The sequence below is a fragment of the Blennius ocellaris genome (assembly GCF_963422515.1).
Source record: "Blennius ocellaris genome assembly, chromosome: 9".
In the NCBI taxonomy this organism is placed as follows: Eukaryota; Metazoa; Chordata; class Actinopteri; order Blenniiformes; family Blenniidae; genus Blennius; species Blennius ocellaris.
This window is the reverse complement of record NC_137658.1, coordinates 469,862-494,037: the sequence shown is the minus strand read 5'-3', so window position 1 is coordinate 494,037 and position 24,176 is coordinate 469,862. Positions and strand designations below refer to the sequence as shown.

Below are 24,176 nucleotides of genomic sequence, written 5' to 3'. Positions count from 1 at the left end.
TGGGTGGGTGGATGATAGTGAGTGGATGATGGTGGGTGGGTGGATGATGGTGGGTGGATGGATGGATGATGGTGGGTGGGTGGATGATGGGCGGATGGGTGGGTGGTGGGTGGATGGATGGATGAGTGGGTGGGTGGGTGGGTGGATGGATGGATGGGTGGGTGGCTGGATGGTGGGTGGATGGATGGATGGATGAGTGGGTGGGTGGTGGATGATGGTGGGTGGATGATGGTGGATGGGTGGGCAGGTGGATGGTGGGTGGATGGGTGGGTGGGTGGATGGATGGATGGATGGATGGATGGATGAGTAGGTGGGTGGGTGGATGATGGTGGGTGGATGGATGGGTGGGTGGATGATGGTGGGTGGGTGGATGGGTGGGTGGGTAGATGGATGATGGTGGGTGGATGGATGATGGTGGGTGGATGGTGGGTGGATGATGGTGGGTGGATGATGGTGGTGGATGATGGTGGTGGATGATGGTGGTGGATGATGGTGGGTGGATGATGGTGGGTGGATGATGGTGGTGGATGATGGTGGGTGGATGATGGTGGTGGATGATGGTGGTGGATGATGGTGGTGGATGATGGTGGTGGATGATGGTGGGTGGATGATGGTGGTGGATGATGGTGGATGGATGATGGTGGGTGGATGATGGTGGGTGATGAAAAGCATGTATCTGCTCAGTATTCTCTTTATGTTCTAAACCAGGAGCGTCAAACTGGTTCCAGTTGAGGATCCACATCCACCTGATCTGACCTCTGACCTCTGGAGGCCCAACAGGTCAAACATCACATTAAACTGCAGATATGGACAAATGTCAACGTCTTTCCTTCTTTTGATCCTTTAGTAACTGCAAGAATTTACCAGTCTATTCTGAAATATACATATTAAAGGGAATTAGACATTATTATATTTGCAAAAAAAACCTCAGTCAGCTGTATCTAGATATCCTATTTTTATTCCGGATTAAAACAATTTGTCATCATCTGGAAATTGTTTTGAGTTTACGTGTCTAAAGTATCATTTCACATAAGTTGGACTCATTGTTTTATTGTGAAAGGCGTTGCGTCATGTGACCTCCACAGATGCATTAATGTCGATGGTCAAATTCTGACCAAGGGCGGTTTTGAATGTCATTTTTGCCGATCTAGTGTTTTTAGATCAGCCTCTGTCACTTTTCATTTTTGTACTTTAAAAAAAAATCACATTAGATGGTCTGGTGGGCCGGTTCTGGCCCCCGGGCCGCATGTTGGACACCCCCGCTCTAAAGTCCCATCATTCAGATAAAGAAGAATTCTTCAGACGTTTGTCTAAAACAGAGTTTTCCTGGTGCTTGTGGTCCCTCCGGTTCCTTCCAGCAGATCGTTTGGCCCCGACTGTAAAGCGAAGTTAGACCTCCGCCTGCTCACCAGTCCTGTGTTCCAAAAATACACCGCTGGCAGAACAATCAATACACATTCCTCCTGGAGGTCTGAGCTGCACTTTCCTCTGATTCCTCACTCCCTCGCTCATTGACGGCCACTGGTACACCGCAGGACCGTGGTTTCTGCGGTGGACCAGTGTGACTGCAAGACGTTCACACTCTTGAGATTCTGTTTCTGTTTATTCTGGACGTTTTTCGAATCGCTAAAACTCTGGCAATCTTCACCCGTTCGTCACCATTCAAATATCAAATCGTGCAGCTTTTTCGGCACTTTCCGGTTAGGTTCTAGCTTTTTGAAATCTCGTCAACTTTTTGAAATATTTCAACTTTTGTGCAACTTTTTTCCAATGTTAACGGATGGAGACATTTTTTACCTCGCTATAACTTCCTCAAATCTTCACCGATTTCACCCGTTCAACTTTTAAACTGTTCAACTTTTTCAACTGTTCCAACTGTTTCAACTTTTTGAAACTTATTCAACTTTTTGAAACGTTTTTTACTTTTCAACTTTTGTTAACTTTTCCAACTTTTTTTTCCACTTTTTCAACTGTTTGACACTTTTTTAACTTTTTCGACTATTTCAACTTTTTGAAACTTGTGAAACTTTTTGAAAATCGTACAATTTTTTGAAAATCGTGCCAATTTTTTGAAAACCGTGCCAAGTTTTTGGAAATCGTGCAATTTTTTGAAAATCGTGTAACTTTTTGAAAATCGGGCAATTTTTTTTTAAATTGTGCAATTTTTTGAAAATTGTGCAACTTTTTAAAAATCGTGCAATTTTTTGAAAACCGTGCCAATTTTTTGAAAATCGTGCAATTTTTTGAAAATCGTGTAACTTTTTGAAAATCGTGCAGTTTTTTTAAAAATTGTGCAATTTTTTTTTTTAATTGTGCAATTTTTTGAAAATTGTATAACTTTTTAAAAATCGTGCAATTTTTTGAAAAATGTGCATTACAGTTTGCCAGCAGCATTCACACTATCATGCATTTGCCACGGGAAATGCAGATCATCTAGTTATGATTGTCGCTCGATCTCTTTCCCATGTAAATTAAACCCCCCCGCTGTCGCAGCGAGGATCTCTGGGTTTTTTGGTGAAACTTTGCTTGAAACATTCATGTGGGAGGATCAAAACGCTGCCAAAGCTCCAAATCTCGCAGCTCATCCTGCAGCAGTCCTGGACCCGACCCCACAAAAACGGATCCCTACTACTTACAAACATCCAAGACGCCACTTGAGCCAACCTGCAGGAGCAGACGAACGCCGCGGGAGCCAGCAGGCGGGAAGCAGCAGCAAAGCTCCCGCTGATCCACACAGCAGGTATGGAGGGACGGACGGAGGCACCGGGGCCTCATGTCGCCTCGTTTCCTCACATGTGACAGAAACAGAATGATCAAAATCCAGGATTGAACCAACCAGGAGGGACATTCGCTCACCGAACTGCCCGTTGCCTTCTAGTTTTTGACGGGGAGGGATTTCAAATTAGTTTTCTAAGTGGAGAGTAAAACTCGTATTTGTCTTCACTGCTGGATAATAAAAGATTTAAACCAAAACAAAAAACTAAAACTGCAGCACAAAAAACACCAGGAGGACTGATTAACCACTTTAAACCATGAATGAATGCAAACTGTCACAGGGAGTAAAAAAAAAAAAAAAAAAATGTATTTCCTACATGTCAGAAGAAAAGCAGAGGTGTAATATATAAATGTTTTCAGTTGTAAATCACAATTAAACCCAGAAAAAGAGAAATAAGATAGAAAAAACAAACAAACAAACAAACAAGAAAAATAAAGGCAATAAAAAAACAATCAAAAAATAGTTTTTTGTTTTATATTTGTAATGAATCTTTTGATCTGTTTTGATACAATGTATGAGCTGCTTTGTTTTTTTCCCCCTGGAACAAACAAAAGACTAACAACAATTATATATGCAACCAAATAAAACATTCCCTTTTAGGTTTCATAACTTTGAAATTAGGTTTAGATAATATGTCTATTTTCATAAACACTTTCTATTTAAACACTTTGAAACGTCATCAGTTAGTTTAGATAGATAGATAGATAGATAGATAGATAGATAGATAGATAGATAAGTATGTCCAGCAGTGTCCTCTATATAACTAAACGATCTCACATCAATACAGACTTAAAAGAAAAAGAAATAAAAAAAAAAAAGAAAAAGTTAAGAAGATACAAAATGAACATTACATGAGTTTATTGTAAAGTCCCCAAAAGCTGCTGCAGATTTACCCCTGAACAGAGAACATTGGAGTTTGCAAATAACATGAACTTACATTTTTCTGTAACGTCACATGACATTTATGCTCGACACAAACTGATTTGAGCATAAACTTATAAAGGCACGGTAGAGCAAATTTCTATTGCACATTTCTGCAATTACAACACTGGTAAATATGGAGAAACACGAACAATGACCAGAAGTTATGAGAGCATAATTGAAATTGAATACAGTGTAATAAAATATAAAGTAAATTCAATGCAATTGTTAAAGAACTAAAAAAAACACAGCAAAGAGGATAAGGGATGATTGCTTTTCTGAAAAGCAGCAGCGGCCTTGTTTTTAAAAGATTAGTTGTCCTTCAGTTTTATGAAAACACATTCCAACTATTGTGTGAATAGGGAAGAAAGAAAAACAAACCCTGAGGGTGTCTTTTTCATGTTTTGTTGTGACTGTGGGGACAGAAAACAAGTTTTATCGAGGTGAAATGAGATCTGGACCTGCAGAAACACGGAAGAGAGATTTTATTTACTCAAAACAAAAAAAACATAATATCTGTGAAATGATTGAAAATGCCACTTATTCCTTTTTTAAAACTAAAGATTCGACCAACAGGCGCTGGGATCGAACCAGAGTCTCGCCAGTGCGGTTCAGACAGACGTCGTCCCGTCAACTGTCACTTTAAGCCAGACCACGCCCACCAAGGAGCACGTGACCAAACACGGAAGTGCGGCGTAACGTTTTGTAGATGTATTTTGCTTTTTTTTAATCCACAGATTTCTTTATTTATCAGACTAATCCCCTTAAAACATTGGAGTGACCCGCAGGACGACGTCGCGACATTAAATGACATTAAAACGTCTGTTTTTCAGCGGAATAAAATGTTCACGTCGCTGCTGATTTACACTTTAATGTCACTGTTTCCTCTCGGACACGCGTCTTTGCCCCTCGTTATTAACACATGGCCCTTCAAGAATGCCACATTCGCGGGTAAGTCCTCAGTAAGAGTATTAAAAAGTGTAAATCTGTTGTTATCAGTTTCTAAAGCTTCAGTCGGACTCGTGCAGTCATATGACCGGAGCGGTGTTACGGGTTAACTGGTTTCCTTGTTAACTGGTGACCTACGTGCTCGCCAGTGCTGCTGTTGTGTTCATGTTTTCTATTATTTTCTAATCAGGTCAATGACGGTCAACTATATTTTAACCGGACTGTAATGCGCGTGCTGTGCTTACACATTTACTGGGAGTGTATTTTATTACAGCTGTTGTTGTTTTAATTTAATACATGAAAATGTTCGTATTTTAAGTTTTTTTTTATTCAAAATCTGAGTTTGTAAATGACGATGATTCAAAATCCTGCAGTATTCCATTGTCGCTGGTGTGTCCCATATATTTTATAACATAATCCATCACAATTGTATTGGAATTATTCTTATATTTGTGAGCAAAGACTTGTCTGTCAGTTTCTCTATTTTGTGCACGTTGAATTTGATTTTCAGAATATTTTCGTGTCCAGACTAAAACCAATCAATAAAACAATGAATAAATAATTGAACGTGCGGCTGTAAACCCATAAACTGTAATCAATTTTGTTTATTCATACATAAATTTAGAATTCATAGAATAAACACATACGACTGAACTCAGCCATTATCTAAATAATATTAATCAAAGATCCTGTTTCATGTGGTTAAAGGAGGACTGACGTTGATTCCTGCTGATTGTGTGTGAATTAAACCCGAACAGGTGAACTGTTCGTCACATGACAGTCACACTGATGTTTCCTGGGAATTCACTCACTCATCAGCCTGAAACCAACGTTTCTGGCCTGTGGAGGAAACTGCAGTACTCAAATACTTAACTCTTATCAGTACAGTGCTTTAAAAGCCACCACAGCGGCTGTAGGTAAATAAACATAGCAACATAAAGTGAGAACATTAAAAAAAAGGCTACAAATACTGTCACGTTGCTTAAATTCTATTTAATTCCAAATATTAAAAATCCACAAGTTAAAGTACTTTCCTAAATAATTAGTCAAAGTTACTTTTTCCAACTGATTTAATTGTCTAGCAAGTTACAGGAATCTCAGTTCAATATCTAAAATAGCACATTTGACATTTTAACATAAAAATCCCACCGTTGTAAAAGAATACGGACAATAATGTTAACAATTAAAACCATTAACGTACTGAATTACGTCTTTGCATGCTGTAAATTAGAATTAAATGTGTTTGGAAAAAAACCCTCACAGCTTCTTCCGGTACCTCCACATGTGAGTGTTTGTAATTTATCACCTGGACTGATATGTGTAAAAATCAGCAGATCAATCAGATTGAGTGATAATAAGCCCAGAGTGTCAGTGAAAAGCTCGCTGCTGGAGGAGTGAATCCGTCACGTTAAATCCTTGCGCCCAGTTTCCCTTCCTGGAAGAAGATATGAGAGTTTTCGGGGTGACGAGGTTCAATCCCTGACAGGCTTCATAACCGCGACTTTCAGGATTTTCTCCTCACACCATCTCTTTTTTTTTTTTTTTTCTCCCTGCAGTATACTTGTGACTCAACCAGAGCTTATCCGTACAAGTGTGTTAGACCATCAGAGTCTTAAGACGGGGGGAGAAGCAACTGGATGATACGTCGGACGTGCCCAAGTCGAAACTGAAAATATTTCTCCCGACTTTTATCCACCCGGTGGATTTGCGGCGCCGCGCGGGAGAGAAATAAATAAAACTGGCATTCAGAACACCTGAAGCCGCGGCGCAGACCTCCGGCTGATTACACTTAACTCCGACATCTCCACATTTGAGGGAAGCGTGCCCTTTAATTTATCAGATGTATTCCTCTTCTTCTCCCCGAGGCGGCGGCGGGGATGAAAAATGCACTCGGCTATTGGTTTTCCGGGGAGATATTTAAAGGTGGCGCAGCCATTGATCTGCCCATGCAGATCTCTGTTTGTTCAAGAGGCGGCCGACAATAGAAGGCGCTTCCTCGCCTCCATCCTGACGCATTGTGAGAAAGAAGAATCCTAAAGAGAATAAATAGAAATAGACACCGCGGTTAAAGTTCCAGTGAAATGTAACACACTACTTTATTTAAAGTCCCAGTGAAATGTAAAACACTACTTTATTTAAAGTCCCAGTGAAATGTAAAACACTACTATATTTAAAGTCCCAGTGAAATGTAAAACACTACTTTATTTAAAGTCCCAGTGAAATGTAAAACACTACTTTATTTAAAGTCCAGTGAAATGTAAAACACTACTTTATTTAAAGTCCCAGTGAAATGTAAAACACTACTTTATTTAAAGTCCCAGTGAAATGTAAAACACTACTTTATTTAAAGTCCCAGTGAAATGTAAAACACTCCTTTATTTAAAGTCCCAGTGAAATGTGAAACACTACTTTATTTAAAGTCCCAGTGAAATGTAAAACACTACTTTATTTAAAGTCCCAGTGAAATGTAACACACTACTTTATTTAAAGTCCCAGTGAAATGTAAAACACTACTTTATTTAAAGTCCCAGTGAAATGTGAAACACTACTTTATTTAAAGTCCCAGTGAAATGTGAAACACTACTTTATTTAAAGTCCTGGTGAAATGTGAAACACTACTTTATTTAAAGTTCCAGTGAAATGTGAAACACTACTTTGTTTAAAGTTCCAGTGAAATGTAAAACACTACTTTATTTAAAGTCCCAGTGAAATGTAAAACACTACTATATTTAAAGTCCCAGTGAAATGTAAAACACTACTTTATTTAAAGTCCCAGTGAAATGTAAAACACTACTTTATTTAAAGTCCAGTGAAATGTAAAACACTACTTTATTTAAAGTCCCAGTGAAATGTAAAACACTCCTTTATTTAAAGTCCCAGTGAAATGTGAAACACTACTTTATTTAAAGTCCCAGTGAAATGTAAAACACTACTTTATTTAAAGTCCCAGTGAAATGTAACACACTACTTTATTTAAAGTCCCAGTGAAATGTAAAACACTACTTTATTTAAAGTCCCAGTGAAATGTGAAACACTACTTTATTTAAAGTCCCAGTGAAATGTGAAACACTACTTTATTTAAAGTCCTGGTGAAATGTGAAACACTACTTTATTTAAAGTTCCAGTGAAATGTGAAACACTACTTTGTTTAAAGTTCCAGTGAAATGTGAAACACTACTTTATTTAAAGTTCCAGTGAAATGTGAAACACTACTTTATTTAAAGTCCTGGTGAAATGTGAAACACTACTTTATTTAAAGTTCCAGTGAAATGTAAAACACTACTTTGTTTAAAGTCCCAGTGAAATGTAAAACACTACTTTATTTAAAGTCCCAGTGAAATGTAAAACACTACTTTATTTAAAGTTCCAGTGAAATGTAAAACACTACTTTGTTTAAAGTCCCAGTGAAATGTAAAACACTACTTTATTTAAAGTCCCAGTGAAATGTAAAACACTACTTTGCAAAAAAACGATAGTTGTGGTTCTACTTGTAAGGTTCCTCCGACTCTGCCCCTCCACTGTTGTCGCATAACAAAGTTATTTGAATTTTGAATCTCCAGCCGAGGAAGTCGGGGGAATCCTTCTTCTTCGTGGGCGGAGCCTATGTGTGACATCACGAGTTGTGCAGATCTCCATCTGTTGTGTTCATATCGGCTTGTTTCCCTCTTAAATATCCAGGTTTTTACAGTGTTACAGTGTCTTCCACGGGCTTTTTGTGGCGTAACACCGGTGGTGTGGAGGTTTTGTGTTTTATTGGTGATTGTGTCGCTTGCTGTGCAGCGTGGGGCGTCCTGCAGGCCGGCGGCTCCGTCCTGGACGCGGTGGAGCAAGGCTGCGCCCGCTGCGAGGCGGAGCAGTGTGACGGCAGCGTGGGCTACGGCGGCAGTCCGGACGAGGCCGGGGAGACCACGCTGGACGCCATGATCATGGACGGGTAAGACGCCTAGGCTAAAGGAAGCATCAGTGTTTCCTAGGCTAAAGGAAGCATCAGTGTTTCCTAGGCTAAAGGAGGCTCTAAAGGAAGCATCAGGGTGTCCTAGGCTAAAGGAGGCTCTAAAGGAAGCATCAGGGTGTCCTAGGCTAAAGGAAGCATCAGGGTGTCCTAGGCTAAAGGAAGCATCAGGGTGTCCTAGGCTAAAGGAAGCATCAGTGTTTCCGAGGCTAAAGGAAGCATCAGTGTTTCCTAGGCTAAAGGAAGCATCAGTGTTTCCTAGGCTAAAGGAAGCATCAGTGTTTCCTAGGCTAAAGGAAGCATCAGTGTTTCCTAGGCTAAAGGAAGCATCAGTGTTTCCTAGGCTAAAGGAAGCATCAGTGTTTCCGAGGCTAAAGGAAGCATCAGTGTTTCCTAGGCTAAAGGAAGCATCAGTGTTTCCGAGGCTAAAGGAAGCATCAGTGTTTCCTAGGGTAAAGGAAGCATCAGTGTTTCCTAGGCTAAAGGAGGCTCTAAAGGAAGCATCAGGGTGTCCTAGGCTAAAGGAAGCATCAGTGTCTCCTAGGCTAAAGGAGGCTCTAAATGAAGCATCAGTGTTTCCTAGGCTAAAGGAAGCATCAGTGTTTCCTAGGCTAAAGGAAGCATCAGTGTTTTCGAGGCTAAAGGAAGCATCAGTGTCTCCTAGGCTAAAGGAAGCATCAGTGTTTCCTAGGCTAAAAGAGGCTCTAAAGGAAGCATCAGTGTTTCCTAGGCTAAAGGAGGCTCTAAAGGAAGCATTGAGCCTCCTTTCCTTGGCTTAGTGAGAATTACAACACTCCTTATCATGGCTGCCGCTTAAACACTTCCAGAGTTAAGGAGAAGTGGATAGAAAAGGAGATAGGAGAGACTGTTAGGAGATGTGAGGGAGTGTTAGGAGATAGGAGGGACTGTTAGGAGATAGGAGGGACTATTAGGAGATAGGAGGGACGGTTAGGAGACAGGAGGGACTGTTAGGAGATAGGAGGGAGTGTTAGGAGACAGTGGGAACTAATAGGAGACAGGAGGGACTGTTAGGAGATAGGAGAGACTGTTAGGAGATAGGAGGGACTAATAGGAGACAGGAGGGACTAATAGGAGACAGGAGGGACTAATAGGAGACAGGAGGGACTGTTAGGAGATAGGAGGGACTAATAGGAGACAGGAGGGACTAATAGGAGACAGGAGGGACTGTTAGGAGACAGGAGGGACTGTTAGGAGATAGGAGGGACTGTTAGGAGATAGGAGGGACTAATAGGAGACAGGAGGGACTAATAGGAGACAGGAGGGACTAATAGGAGACAGGAGGGACTGTTAGGAGATAGGTGGGACTGTTAGGAGATAGGAGGGACTGTTAGGAGATAGGAGGGACTAATAGGAGACAGGAGGGACTAATAGGAGACAGGAGGGACTGGTAGGAGATAGGAGGGAGTGTTAGGAGACAGTGGGAACTAATAGGAGACAGGAGGGACTGTTAGGAGATAGGAGGGACTGTTAGGAGATAGGAGGGACTATTGGGAGGAAGGAGGGACTAATAGGAGACAGGAGGGACTAATAGGAGACAGGAGGGACTGTTAGGAGATAGGAGGGACTGTTGGGAGGAAGGAGGGACTAATAGGAGATAGGAGGGACTGTTGGGAGACAGGAGGGACTAATAGGAGACAGGAGGGACTGTTAGGAGACAGGAGGGACCGTTAGGAGATAGGAGGGACTGTTAGGAGATAGGAGGGACTAATAGGAGACAGGAGGGACTAATAGGAGACAGGAGGGACTGTTGGGACGTCCCCATAGAGACAATCCCCAGGGAGGACACGCCAGCTGTCCAGCGGAGACCCAACCTGCTCCTCGTCTCCCTTCAGCTCCACAACATCCAGTTTAACGTCTTTGAACAAACAGAGACATGAGGACATTTATTAAATTACAAACTGCCCACAATTAATTGACAGTCTTGATCACGTTAATTAGGAACCTGCAGCTACAAACGCATCGTTGAACGTTGTCGTCGTTTCCATCGGCGCCCCGGCCGTCTGGACGTCGGCGCCGTCTACAGAACGACGTCTTGACCTTTCCTGCGAGTCTTTTCTTCAGCGCCGCTCTAATTAAGAGGCTCATTAGGACCCAAATGCGTCCCAATTATTCGGCACTTGCATACAAACGTTTACACACTCAGAAGTATTTATGGGAAATAAATGTCAGCTTACAACTAAAGCCAGGCAGCACACAGTGATCTCTCTCTCTCTCTCTCTCTCTCTCTCTCTCTCTCTCTCTCTCTCTCTCTCTCTCTCTCTCTCTCAGTGGAATCTTCCCTCTTGCATTTTGCAAGGAAATTGACTTTTTTTTCGGGTTACAAAGTCATGAATATATTGTGGGGAGAGGAGAGTCTCCCACACACGATCCAATAAAGCTGCATAAGAAATCCGGCAGCTATCTCCTGCACACATATTGTACATTCAGAGCAGGAATCTAAACACCTGTACTGCTTCATGTAATCCAATAGAACAGGCCCTGCTAGGAAAATGGTAAAAATATTATATTGTGCCGGTGGAGGCGTTGACTTAACTGTGCAGCCTTTAGTTTCTGCTGATACACAGGTATTGCACACACACACACACACACACACACACACACACACACACACACACACACACACACACACACACACACACACACACACACACACTTTAAGACAGTGGAGGCCATTGAAATGTGATCAAAAACCCCCAATTAAGTGAGAAATTTTGAATTAACTAGAATGCATTTAAAATAGTATGAGAGTCTGCACACTGCTTCTACTGAGAATGAAACATCTGTGCTAGTGTGTGTGTGTGTGTGTGTGTGTGTGTGTAGCTTGATTCTTTTTCTTTTGGGGGGGGGGGGGTTGTATTCATCCTCGGCTCCAGTTTGATGGCAATAGATTACCTGCAGATGCAGTTTGTATCCTGTAAAGCAGCGGGGATGTATTTTTTTTATTAAAAAAAATTTTGGGACTCTCTGCGCAGCGACACGATGGACGTGGGCGCGGTGGCGGACCTGAGGAGAATCAAGAACGCCATCGGAGTGGCGAGAGCGGTGCTGGAGCTGACGGAGCACACGCTGCTGGCGGGCGAGTCGGGTAACGCTCCGTCGACGCCGCTCTCGCGCGCGCACACGAGTTTTTAGTTCCGCCGGCGCCGGCGGAAGGTTTGAATTTGCATGAATTATCTCAGTTCGTCACATTTCAGGTCCGGAGCCTTTCGGAGCCGGGGCTTTTTAATCTGTGGGTGAGAAACACGACCTGCTGGGAAGAATGAGTCACTCCGTCCACTCAGCCTCCACCTCTGCTCTAAAGTCTTTGTAATGTTTCCAATCGGGGGATTTTATTTTGTGTTTATATTGATGGGATTAGAGCGTCTTCATTAATCCCACAGCAAATACTGAACGACGGGACAGTTGCACTCAAGATATATCAAATTAATTCAGTCGTATTCATATTTTACAATATTGGCAGTGCAAATTAAGGTGTTTCCTGCATTCTGCAGCTCATATGTCACATCACGTGTGTCGAATCCCGACACGTCGTGGTTTTGAGACGAGAAGCATCACAAAACCTCGACGGAGAATCAAAGAGGAATAAACTGCGTTTTAACGCATTTTCTTAAAACGTGTGTTTGTTTTTTCACGGCTTTAGCGCAGAAGTGATCCTTAATGTTAAACTGGACAGCCTCGTTATTCCAGCAACTACTGCTCAAGCTGATGTGAAAGAGGACAGAGCAATAAAGAAACTTGGCGTATTAACTGTTTTTCTCCATTTTCAGCACAGTCAGCATGTTTGATTTAGACGAGATTAGACCAAGAGTGTCAAACACGTTTTAGTTCGGGGGCCACATGAGACCCGATGAGCCAGACCGGTGAAATAATGCCAGATTAACCTTTAAAATTTTAAATTAAAATCTTTGTAGGGACACAGAGTGCGTGTGATTAAAATGATGAACATTTCCACCAAACCGATTCCGACCAAAAATAACTCCAGTCTCAACATAAAGCCAATTTTAATTAAAAAAAACAAAAGCAAACCTCTGGTTTAAAATACAGTCAAAACGTCCCCGCTAGGCTTTGAGGCTAATGCTAGTTAGCTAGTTAGCTCGCCATCGTGGCAGTGCCGCTGAAATCACGTTGTCTCTGCAACTCTTGAGAAGGTTATTTGAAATAAAAAGCAATAATTTGTCCTCCGGGAGGCGTCGAGAAGAGACAAACTGAGAAATAAACAGATTCCAGGGTTTTTGATTAAAAAGGTGCGTCAGATTCTCCGACTGTTCGTCTTCTTTGCTGAGAGAACGTTGTTTATAGGTCGTGATGACATTCTGCATCATTTCCCTGCTCTGGCATTAAACTGGAACTCATTTCACTTCAGTGGCCATTTTTAAACTCTGAGCGAAGAACCGACCTTCTGGCGATCCAGATGTTTGACGGACCTGGACGGTAGAACTGGACCCGATAAAGTGGCCGCTGGCGTCCTGAACCTCTTCGTGTCTTGATAACAGACACATTTGACTAAATTAAAGTCCCAGTGAAATGAAGGTTCCACCTCCAGAACACTCTGGTGTCTCTTCTAGAACGTTTTCCTGCTAACTGGCTGAAGGTAAAATGTTAAAACACGACAATCTGAGAGAAAATAGCCGATAAACGGCGCTATTTCCTCTGCTGGGCGGAGCTTCTGACAATAATAGTGACATCACGAGTTGTGCACACGCCCAAGTTGTGTTTACATTATGGAGGATCAGAGTTTTGACCACGAAGAGGCTGAATTGAACCAGATTTCATCATCATGGTCATTTCAAACCCAGTGATTGATGAAGAAGACACAGAAGGTGGTTCTGCCATCGGTGACCCCGTCTGGAACATGTTGGAGGAAGCAGAAGACGCTTCGTCCTCCATTCGTCCTCGTCTCCTCGCCTCAGCAGCCGCCACTTTTCACCTTTGAGGCTTTGAGGCTCCGGACTTTTGGCAGAACGACCGGTTTCCTGGATCCAACACGTCCAAGAGCTAGAAGACTGTGGAATCACCGAAGATGAGTCCAGGTGTTACTTGATCGTCTACTAGCCGCGCGAGCTAGCGGCTGCCGCTAGCCGCGCGAGCTAGCGGCTCCCGCCGCCCGTGCTCCTTTTCTCCTCTCTCGGTCTCTTCCAGGCTCAATCTTTCATCAAGGCTCATAAAACGCCGACTATAACTTCAAAACTCTGTAAAAACTTGGATATTCAAGAGGGAAACAAGCCGATATAAACACAACAGATCGAGATCTGCACAACTCGTGATGTCACACATAGGCTCCGCCCACAACGGCCCACGAAGGAGAAGGATTCCCCCGACTTCGTTGGCTGGAGATTCAAAATTCAAATAACTTTGTTATGCGACAACAGTGGAGGGGCAGAGTCGGAGGAACCTTACAAGTAGAACCCAACTATCGTTTTTTTACAAAGTAGTGTTTGACATTTCACTGGGACTTTAAATAAAGTAGTGTGTTATATTTCACTGGGCCTTTAAGAGGAAATGGAAACGCCGACAAGTGTCTTTTGTAGGATTATTCTTAGTAATTGAGTCGTCGTTCGTTGGGGGATTAAAGGTCGCCGCCGCCGCCGGGCGTCCGCGAGCCGCGGCTTCCTGCCGAGACGAGACGACGTCGCCTCGGGTGCCGTCTTTGTTTGTGACCCGTTTGTTTTTCCCGTCCGACGAGGTCAGAGCGGCGCTCAATGTGCAGCCGGACCTCAAAGAGTCGCTCTTCTCCTCTTCCAGCGTCGCTGTTCGCTGAAAACATGGGCTTCGTCGCAGAAAACCTGACCACCGACACGTCGGAGAGGATTTTCTCACAGTGGCTGAAGGACAACTGCCAGCCCAATTATCACAAGGTGTGTGTGTGTGTGTGTGTGTGTGTGCGTGCGTGCGTGCGTGCGTGCGTGCGTGTGTGTGTTGGCTACAGGCACGCTGCTCCTGAAAGATTAATATTAAAGAGGAAAATTGACGGCATACTGAAGCAGTTGATAAAATAAAAAATAAAAAGTGTGCTCTGCCCTGCAGCACCATGTTGTTGCTGTTTTTTAAAAACTCTCCGGTTCGATTCAACAATGTTCTCAAAACTCCCCCGATGATCAGATTCACACCATTTATATTGAAAAAACATTTATAAAACATTATAGTAATTAAATATTGCAAGAAAAACCAAACTGCAATAGACTGTATTCGAGTTGTATCGTAATATATGTGAGATTATACCACTTCTGATCACATAATGTTATAGCCGGTGCAGTAAATTGTAAAATTCACATGTATTTGCAGATTCCTGCTCATTACAAAAGTGCAAAGCTGTTTGAATGATTGCGTCAAACTTCACAGAGGAAAAAAATCCTTTTCAGATATTTTTACGCCACAAAATCAATAAAACAAACGAGAAACATTTCGATAGAATAGATTGTTTTTTTTAATGTCCACAATTCTTTAATCTTTGTATGCATCCACAGGATTTCCAGTGTTTTACGTTGCTCTATATACAATTGAATAAAACTCATCCTGCACTGTAAATAATGAAGACAGTTTGAGACTTTGATCGACACGCCATGAAATAAAAAGAATAGTTGTGTTAAATCAGCAAAGTCACATAAACTGAGTTTTAAGCTTGAGTTGCTCCAGCGAAACTATGAAAACACAAGTTTTCCCAAAGTATGTCTATTCTGTTCTATTCATCTCATGAAGAAAAATGTTTCCCGGCCCAAAGATCTTATATCATTATTACAGTGTCATAATTTATAGTTTTATCAGGTTTTTTCCACCCACGTAGCGAGTTAAAGTTCAATTATATTTATGAAGCCCTTTAAAATAGCATCCTTTAAAATGTCGTCATATTTTAAGACACTTTTTTCTAAAGAAATAAAAAAAACAACCACAAGGTTGGAAATATTGCAGTTTTTGTGTAATAAATCTACTTTAAATCGAGCAATTGAGCATTTTAATACATAATGTTGGAATTTGAACACAGTGGGTCCGATAAAGGAATATTTAATCTCAACAAATCGAATGTTATTCACAGGCCTGACCACCAGTATAAAAAACAGAATTTAACTTGTCAACAAATTGTAGTTAATTGCAGAATTTTGTGTGAAGTTTACTCTGAGATGCTGAACATAATACATATTGAATGAATTCCTCCAGCAGCTGCAGAACTCCAGATCTGTCAGTTCTCAGCAGATTTAAGTCGTGACGTCGACGTGCAGAAAAACAAGTCCAAACCTCCAGACTGACACATTTTGTGTTTAACTCAATTTTGCAGAATGACGAGGTAAAATACATCGGCATTCTGTATGATGAAGAATTCAGCTCTTTCACTGTGTGGCAAGTAATAATGTCATAATTCCAACCATTTTAAATTAAATTAAATAACTTACTTTTTTTTTTTTTTAACTCTGAGAGTTGCTGCATGGTATTAATCCTTGATGAAAGTGTATTTCGGTCCATTATACCTACTTTTAATGAGCAGAAAAATGAATTGTCATCCTATTTATGTATTATTACCTCATTTGCTCTACGAGGTCATGAATGTAAAAATGCATTAAATTATTGGTTTTGCCTCAAATATTTATCTCCCAATTGTCTTTAAAATCACCAAATTCATCTCGCTATTGGCATTATTCTACTACTGATTGATTAATTGATCCTTTATTCATCCTGTTTACAACAGTAGGTAAGAAGTGTCACGCGCTAATATGATTATTACGTATTGAACCATACATGCCGTGGAGTTTTTCCAGTAAGTCATAGTCTTTTCTTACGTAACGACTCAGGCTAGCCTGTTTTAAAATGTCCCTTTGGGGACAAACACAGTATTTTGAATTGAATTGAATAGTGAACGTGTGACGTTCTTCCCTCAGAATGTGAGTCCAGATCCGTCCACTTCCTGTGGGCCGTACAGACCCAGAACCACGCCGACGCTCCGGCGGCAGCATGGCAGGAGGACCCGGCACGTCGACGCCCACTCCCACGACACCATCGGTACGTTTTACCCTCCGCTTGTTCGTTTGTCGTCATGAAGCCCTGCAGCCACCATCGCTTTGTGTTCCCTCATAGGAAAGGTTCACGTGTCAGAAACGCTTTAATTTGATGTAATTCGATGACACAAAGACTCGCTGGAAACGTGTCACAGTCTTAAAAAAAACTGCACAACTCTGGTTGATTTCGGTATCGTCTTTCAAGAGGCGGCTGAAATAGTGAAAGAACCAGCCAATCAGAAGGACCCTGTGCCAGTCGAGCGAGCGAGAAGGCAGATTTAAGTTCAAGCAGAGTCGATGTTGAACGAGGGCGATTAAGAAAAGCAAGTAACAGCACTCTTCTATTAGGAGCTTTACGGTATCTGTACATTACTGCAGTGTTTTTCTACCTTTTTGAGCCAAGACACACTTTTTTCTTTGGAAAACTCTGGAGTCACACCTCCACCTGAAAATGTTAAAATGTTAAACTCTGCAGCCTCTATGAACAATATAAAGTCTTTCTCATCAAAGTTTTATCAACAGGAATCCAGTAAATCCAGAAAGCAAGGACTTTTTTTTAATAGTGCCTCCCTCAGTGTGAAACCTGGACCTGATGGATGAAGAGCTGAGATCCTGGTTTTCAAAAACTTCTCCATCACTGTCACTGACACAGTACTTTGATACAAGATGGTAGCAGGAGGTGGAGATGAACCACACTGACGTCTGTCACTTTACATTTCACCGGCAAAGTTCTGTGCTGCCCTCTAGTGGTGAAGAGTATTTATACATGATTACTCTGCTGATGATTTTTAGAAAAAAATGTGAAATTGTTTTTTTTAACAATGTTCCAATAAAACTCCACAGTCAGAAGCTTTTTTTTTTTTTTTTTTTTATCCCACACATCTCCCTGAAATTGCAAAAAACTTCTCTTATTATAAACTTACTCATGAATTGCCAAGTAAGAAATTCACTCACCCTGAGTTGAGGCTTCCGTTTTGAGCTTTGTTACCGAGAAAGGCACCGTGATCAATTCTCATTTAGATTTTTTTTTGGATGATTTTTATAGAAAAAAATGTGAAATTGGATAATTTCCCACGCCACACCCGACTACATCTCGGCACCGTGGTTGAAAAAACTCTGCATTACTGCACCAGAAACTCGTGAGTCTTCAGTACGTCGTCTCTTTCTACAGGAATGATCGTCCTCGATGAAAAAGGTCACATGGCTGCCGGAACGTCGACCAACGGGCTGACGCACAAGGTTCCCGGGTACGCAGGTTGAGCGCCTTAATCCTCGGGCCAAAGAGCGTCTCCACGAGTCTTTAACCCTCTGATCCTCGCGAGTCAAACTCTGGAGGGACGACCGACGGGCCCATTTCAACGTCTGTGTTTTTTGTTTGCCGCCCTGCAGCCGTGTGGGCGACTCGCCCGTTGCGGGGGCCGGGGCGTACGCCGACGCCTCGGCCGGCGCCGCCGCCGCCACGGGGGACGGAGACCTCATGATGCGCTTCCTTCCAAGGTGCTTCTCACACCTCCTTCACCAAATGAAACACGTTTTCTGTGTCACACACCTGAGGGCGTGAGAAAGCAGTGAACTAGTCCCACACAACTCCTCTTTCTTATTTCAATTACAACAAGAAGGCCGTTGCTGGGCTAATCCCCCGCCGGAGGGCTTTATATTTTCTCACAAAGCCAGCTCTAAGGCAGCACACTTGGTACACTAGAGGGTGTTCCATGGGTCCTAGTAGATCATTATGTAGAATCTGAAAGGTCTTCTTCATAAGCTATGTCAAAATACGTCTCCAGAGCCCAAAAGGTGTTTTTATGCACTTAGTGACCCTGTGACCTGATATGCAAATGAGGTCATGGTCACCATGGTGCCCCTTCTCCCCAGGTGGAGTGTCCATGTGTGAAGTTTGGTGACTGTGGGCCCAGGAGCTGCTGAGAAATGAGGAGAAATGTTTATATGAAAATACATGTATTGTGCAACCATGACGAGCAAACTTCAAACCCTACCAATCTTCAAGGTCAAGGTCAGGTCACTTGGTATGCTGGAGGGTGTCCCCAGAGTACTAGTAGGTGTGTATAAAATTTCAGAGCCCTAGCTCAAAAACCTAGGCCTCCAGAGCCCAAAATGTGTTTTTAAGCACTTCGTGACCCTGTGACCTACTTAATATGCAAATTAGGTCAAGGTCACCATAGTATCCCTTCCCCCTCTGAGATGTATCCACATGTGCAGTTTGGTCACTGTGGGCCCAGGGGTTGCCGAGATATAGGTAGAAACGTTCGAACGTACGGACGTACGTACGGAGACTGTTTAAAGATCCCCCTTCGGGGCCTATCGGCCACGGCGGGGGATAATAAATATGCTTTCATTTAGTTTAGTTTAGAGGGAAAAAAGTGAGTGACACTAAAATTCCCAAACGCCTCATAAAGAGATAATCTAATCCGGTGTATCCAGATTACATCACGTCGATAGTTTGACTCCTTCAGCCGGCGTTAATCCGACTCCACTGCTGTAAACTCCGTTAGATTTGCGGACGAACCTGAGTTTATGCCCCTGCGTTGGAACGAAATCGGTTATGTGGCTTTTTCTTGACGTGTGTGTGTGTGCGCGTGTGTGTGTGTGCATGTGTGTGTGTGTGTGTGTGTGTGTAATAAAGCGCTCTGAGCTGCGAGTGCATGAGCGACACAAGAGCGAGTGGAGGCGGGACCACGATGCCCCAAAACTGTCATTCCAGAATCCCACAGAGGAAGTGAGATTTCACTAAAGTGCTTGTTTGTTTCCAGCCTGAGCGTGTTGCAGGTCTCACAAGGGCCTTTTAACGTGACGTATTCAAGATACTTTGGTGGCGAAATGTACTGATTTCCTCTTCTACACTTATTGAAACACACACAAAGGCTGCGTTTCTTCTTATTCCAGCTTTTCTTTAAAGAGACAAGTGGCACTATTTAATGTTTTGCCTTGTTAATGAGGTTACGTTACTGTACTAAAGAATATGAGCTCAGATATTTGTACGTCACTCAAATATTTAATTTTGTCCCGTTTATGTTCCTCAAACTGGGTCATTTATTTCGCTGTGGTTCGTCGTCAGCATGTATTCAGGTTGTATTCCAATAACAATGATGACACGCTTGTTATTTACTTCCACAACAAAGAAAATAAACAATTAAATTGGAGACTTTCTATTAAACAGCCTGCAGTTAAATGATCATCACCATTTTTTTAAATGTACAGAAGTTTTAAATGATCTAAATAGGAACCACATACATGCCATGAAATACATATTGTATGTTTCCCTGCGTATTAAAAAAACAACAGAATATTAAATATGAAAGCAAAATATGATGAAACATGCTGTTGCACCTGAATATTTTAAATAGGTTTTAAATAGAAACTTTAAAATAATTGTAACGATGACCAATGAAAAGTCTGTGACGTAAAACCAGCAGTGTGTCACAACAGCTGGAGCCAATAAGTGAAAATACCAGCGTGCCAGATGTGCGACGAATCTCTGGACGGTTTCGCGTCACGATTTGAAGAAAAGATGAAAAAATAGCAAACGACTTTAAAGAGGTCACATTATGTAAAATCCACTTCCTGAAGATTCTCCAGCAGTAAGAATCGTCTCCACATCTGGAACGACGCCCCAGAAGAGAAGAAAGTGTCTCCTCTCTCTCTCTCTCTCTTTTAAAAAGTGTGTTGCTCCAAGCAGCCAATCAGAAATCAAACCCTATATGATGTCATCGGAGGTTTAGCCAATCACAATCAAGGTAGGCTCCTCCCCCTTTGACTCCTCCCACAATCAGGCAGCTCTGCTCTGGTACATGGCGCCACGAGAGGAAGTACTTCCTCCCTCTTCCCATAGATGGGCGGAGCCAGTCCAGCTCACACAGACACAGCAGATTCTGAATGTAGCTCCTAGGATCTGATATTCTAATGGAGGAGAATCAAGGAGGAGGTGAAGATGGAGGAGGAGGAGGAGGTGAAGATGGAGGAGGAGGAGGAGATGGAGGTGGAGATGGAGGAAGAGGAGGTGAAGATGGAGGAGGAGGTGGAGATGGAGGTGAAGATGAAGGTGGAGGTGAAGATGAAGGTGGAGGAGGAGATGGAGGTGGAGGAGGAGCTGGAGGAGGAGGTGGAGATGGAGGAGATGGAGGTGGAGATGGAGAAAGAGGTGGAGGTGAAGATGGAGGATATGACTCCTTTAAAAGTAATGTTAAAGGCCCAATAAGAAAAATGTCGTCAGTCAAACTTCATAGAAAAGAAGGAAACTGCTAAAATGTGAAGGTTAAAAGTAAAATGTATTGATTGCGAGGCTCCAAAATGCCTCTTGAGACTCCTGCTAAAGCCTTAAAAGTTCTAATTGAGCTCCGTCATGTATGATTCTCCTCCTATGTGCTCGTTCTGTTTCTGCACCGACGCGACGCAGACATAAAAGAAACATGAAAGAGGAAAGGAAACATGAAAGAGGAAAGGAAACATGAAGTCTAACCGACTGTGGTGGAACGTCTGTCAGACGAATCCACCGAGGACCAACCTTCATACACATTTTCCAATTTTGAAGCGCCGACACTTCCAAACCGAGGTCGACGATAGGAAAAGGCGTCGGGCGGCGCGGCGGCGCGGCGGCGCGGCACCGGGCTAATGGAGGCGATCGCGTCTGCGAGTTCAACCCGAGCGTGAATTATTACAATCCCTCTGCTGTTGGTACACAAGTAAACATCTGACGGGTCGTCGGAAGAGCAGCCGCCTCGCGTCTCCAGCACGTCGGTGTCGCCCCCCCCCCCCCCACCCCCCCCACACCCCCCGACAGCACTTGTTAGCCGGCCTCATGTGTACCCCGGTGTAATCCTGCCAACAGCTACTTGGCGGTGGAGCTGATGAGGGCCGGCGCCGCTCCCTCGGCAGCCTGCGAGGCGGCCATTTCCAGAATCAAGAGGCATCACTCCGAGTTCTTTGGAGCCGTCATCTGCGCTAACACAACAGGCCATTATGGTGAGTGTTTGGCGTCACCAACGCCGCGGCTCTGATGCAGCCAAGGTACCAACACACACACACACACACACACACACACACACAGGGCAGATTGAAGCAAAGTGCACTTGATGGTGCTGCAAACATTACGTCTTTGAAAACGCGTCGGAGGCCGAACCGGGTGGGAAAGTAAACCGGCGGGATCCAGCTGACATGTGTAGCCGTAAGCCGGGTGTGTAGTTTCCCTCTGAAACTTGACGCTCTATCCCAGGGGGGTCCAACATGAGGCCCGGGGGCCAGAACCGGCCCGCCGGAGGAGCTAACCCGGCCGCCATGGGGTTTTTTTTTGTTTAAAGTATAAATATGAAAACTGACTAGAGGCTGATCTAAAAACACTAGATTGGTAAAAATGACATTCAAAACCGCCCTTGGTCAGAATTAATTAATGCATCTGTGGAGGTCACATGACGCAACACCTTTCACAATAAAACAATGAGTCCAATTTATGTGAAATGATACTTGAGACACGTAAACTCAAAACAATTTCCCAGATGATGATTGGGGTGTTTTCTTTTTTGCAAATATAATATCCGATTAACTTTAATATGTAGATTTCAGAATAGACTGTCAAATTCTAAACAATTAAAGGTGCACAGCCACTTGACAACACCAAACAATTATCCATTTCCAAACACTGCAAATAACACATAAATTAAACATTTATCCACTTAAATTAACCACAAGCGTTTTAAAATGGTTAACTTATTACATTATTGCCCATATAAACTGAAATACCTGTAAAATGCTCCTCCTAATTCCTTCCAAATTAAATAACTTACATTGCTGCTGTTTTAGATTAACTTAAATTATTTATCTTTTTAACCAACATCACTGAGCTATATATAAATATATATATATAAAAATATCTGGGTATAAGACATAAAGTAAAACACAGAAGGGAACATGGGCACTTAGAAATAAGACGAGATAAAAGCAAGATCAATAAATAGTAAGGTGCAGTGGCAGAGCCATTAGAAGTAGGCATTATATAATAATAATAATAACAATAATACAGATAATAACAATGTGCAATAGCGTATAATACTCGTGTTTAGTACTACTAATAATGGTAGCAATAATATAACAATAAATATATATATATATATATATATCAGTAATAATAATAATAATACCAATAGTAATAGTGTACTTGCACATGTATAAATATATGTATATGTACATGCAATATGCAATATGAAATATATAATATAAGTATCAATGTAATTGAGTCCAGGTGGTGATTGAGGCTCTGACGGAGGTCGAAGAGTTAAAAAGTCTTATTGCCGCGGGGAGGAAGGACTTCCTGTAGCAGGTTGACGGTGCAGAATAAAGGAGAGCGGTTTGGTTTCCCGATAAACGAAAACATTCAAGAAGAAATAAAAGGAGATAAGTCAAACTGATTTAAATCGGATGAAATTTAAGTGAAGTACAAGCACTTCTGTTGGACGGCCTCAAGTCAACGTCTCGCCAGTCGTTTCTCAAAAGGTTCAACCAAAAATAGTTTTGACTCGTTTTCTTGTCGTAGCAACAAGTTGAGAGGCGCTGAAGCAGCGCGGCTCCGTCTCTCCTCACAACCTCGTCGTCTTCTAACATCAGAGTGTTTCTGACGCCAGTGAGAGGAACTCCGTGAGACGGGAGCATCAAAAACCTTTTATTACTTTTTAAATGTTCAGTTCGGATGTTCTCATTGAAACCAGACGAGGCGGTTAATCGGAGACTCGATGCCACAAAGACTCGAGGAGGAAGCTTCAATCCTACATATGTGCCACTTTTATTTATTAATAGAAATATCCTGTTGTACTTTTAAGCGTTGCTTCTCTCTTCAGGTGCCGCCTGCAACAGAGTGAGCGGCTTCACCCAGTTTCACTTCATGGTCTCAAACCCGGAGACAAACGCTCCCGTCATGAAGTCCGTCGACTGCTTTTAACTCGCCGTCAAGTATTGTTTTTTAATGATTCACCAGCTGATGATTTAATTTCTTAATAAATGATCTAATTTACCAAAAACACATCACCGCTTACATTTTTATTCCATCTATTGTAGAATGTTTCTCACTTTTTGTGATTGATTTCTGATCAAGTGAAGGTGTTTAGTGGAGTTACCGGGTTATTCTAATAAATGCACAAACCACTCGGAGTAGAGTAGAGTAGAACCTGAGGGGCGGAGCCTCTTTAACACATTTACCCATAATCCACTCTGGGTTCACACGCGTGTTCGTCCTATAACGTAATTAACGTGACCTAATTTCAACTTGTGAGCAGAAAAAGATATCGATTAGCAGAATTAAAATGGTGTAATAATAATGTGAGCAAAGACAAAAGTCAAGGACTCGATGAGGAACGACAGGAAATCGACAAAGAGGCAGTTTGAGTCAAGAGAAATGTTAGATTAAATATTTAATTTCAAACTTTCCACACAGACTCACTCAGTTACCAGGCTTCACAACACAAGAACTTTTACAACTTCACTGAAATACAACAAAAAAAAACTGATAATGAAACAAAAGAAACTTGTTTAATGATCACATGTAACGGAGTTAAATCATAAAGGTGATTCG

At 42.3% G+C, this 24,176-nt stretch overlaps 1 protein-coding gene across 2 annotated transcripts; it reads left to right on the top strand.

Moving 5' to 3' along the window:
* Positions 1-4,385: 4,385 nt before the first annotated feature.
* aga (aspartylglucosaminidase) lies at positions 4,386-23,553 on the top strand (the record flags this gene model as incomplete). Of its 2 annotated transcripts, none has more annotated exons than XM_080502246.1 (9): positions 4,386-4,648; positions 8,426-8,579; positions 11,591-11,703; positions 14,361-14,473; positions 16,487-16,607; positions 17,775-17,850; positions 17,993-18,100; positions 21,447-21,625; positions 23,446-23,553. In XM_080502246.1, exons 1-8 carry the CDS (start codon positions 4,540-4,542, stop codon positions 21,613-21,615), a joined length of 963 nt encoding a protein of 320 aa, XP_080358372.1. In that variant the 5' UTR covers positions 4,386-4,539. The 2 variants fall into 2 exon arrangements, with proteins under 2 accessions (XP_080358372.1, XP_080358371.1); XM_080502245.1 differs by having other exon boundaries at positions 21,447-21,580; positions 23,446-23,546.
* Between the last annotated feature and the right edge of the window lie 623 nt (positions 23,554-24,176).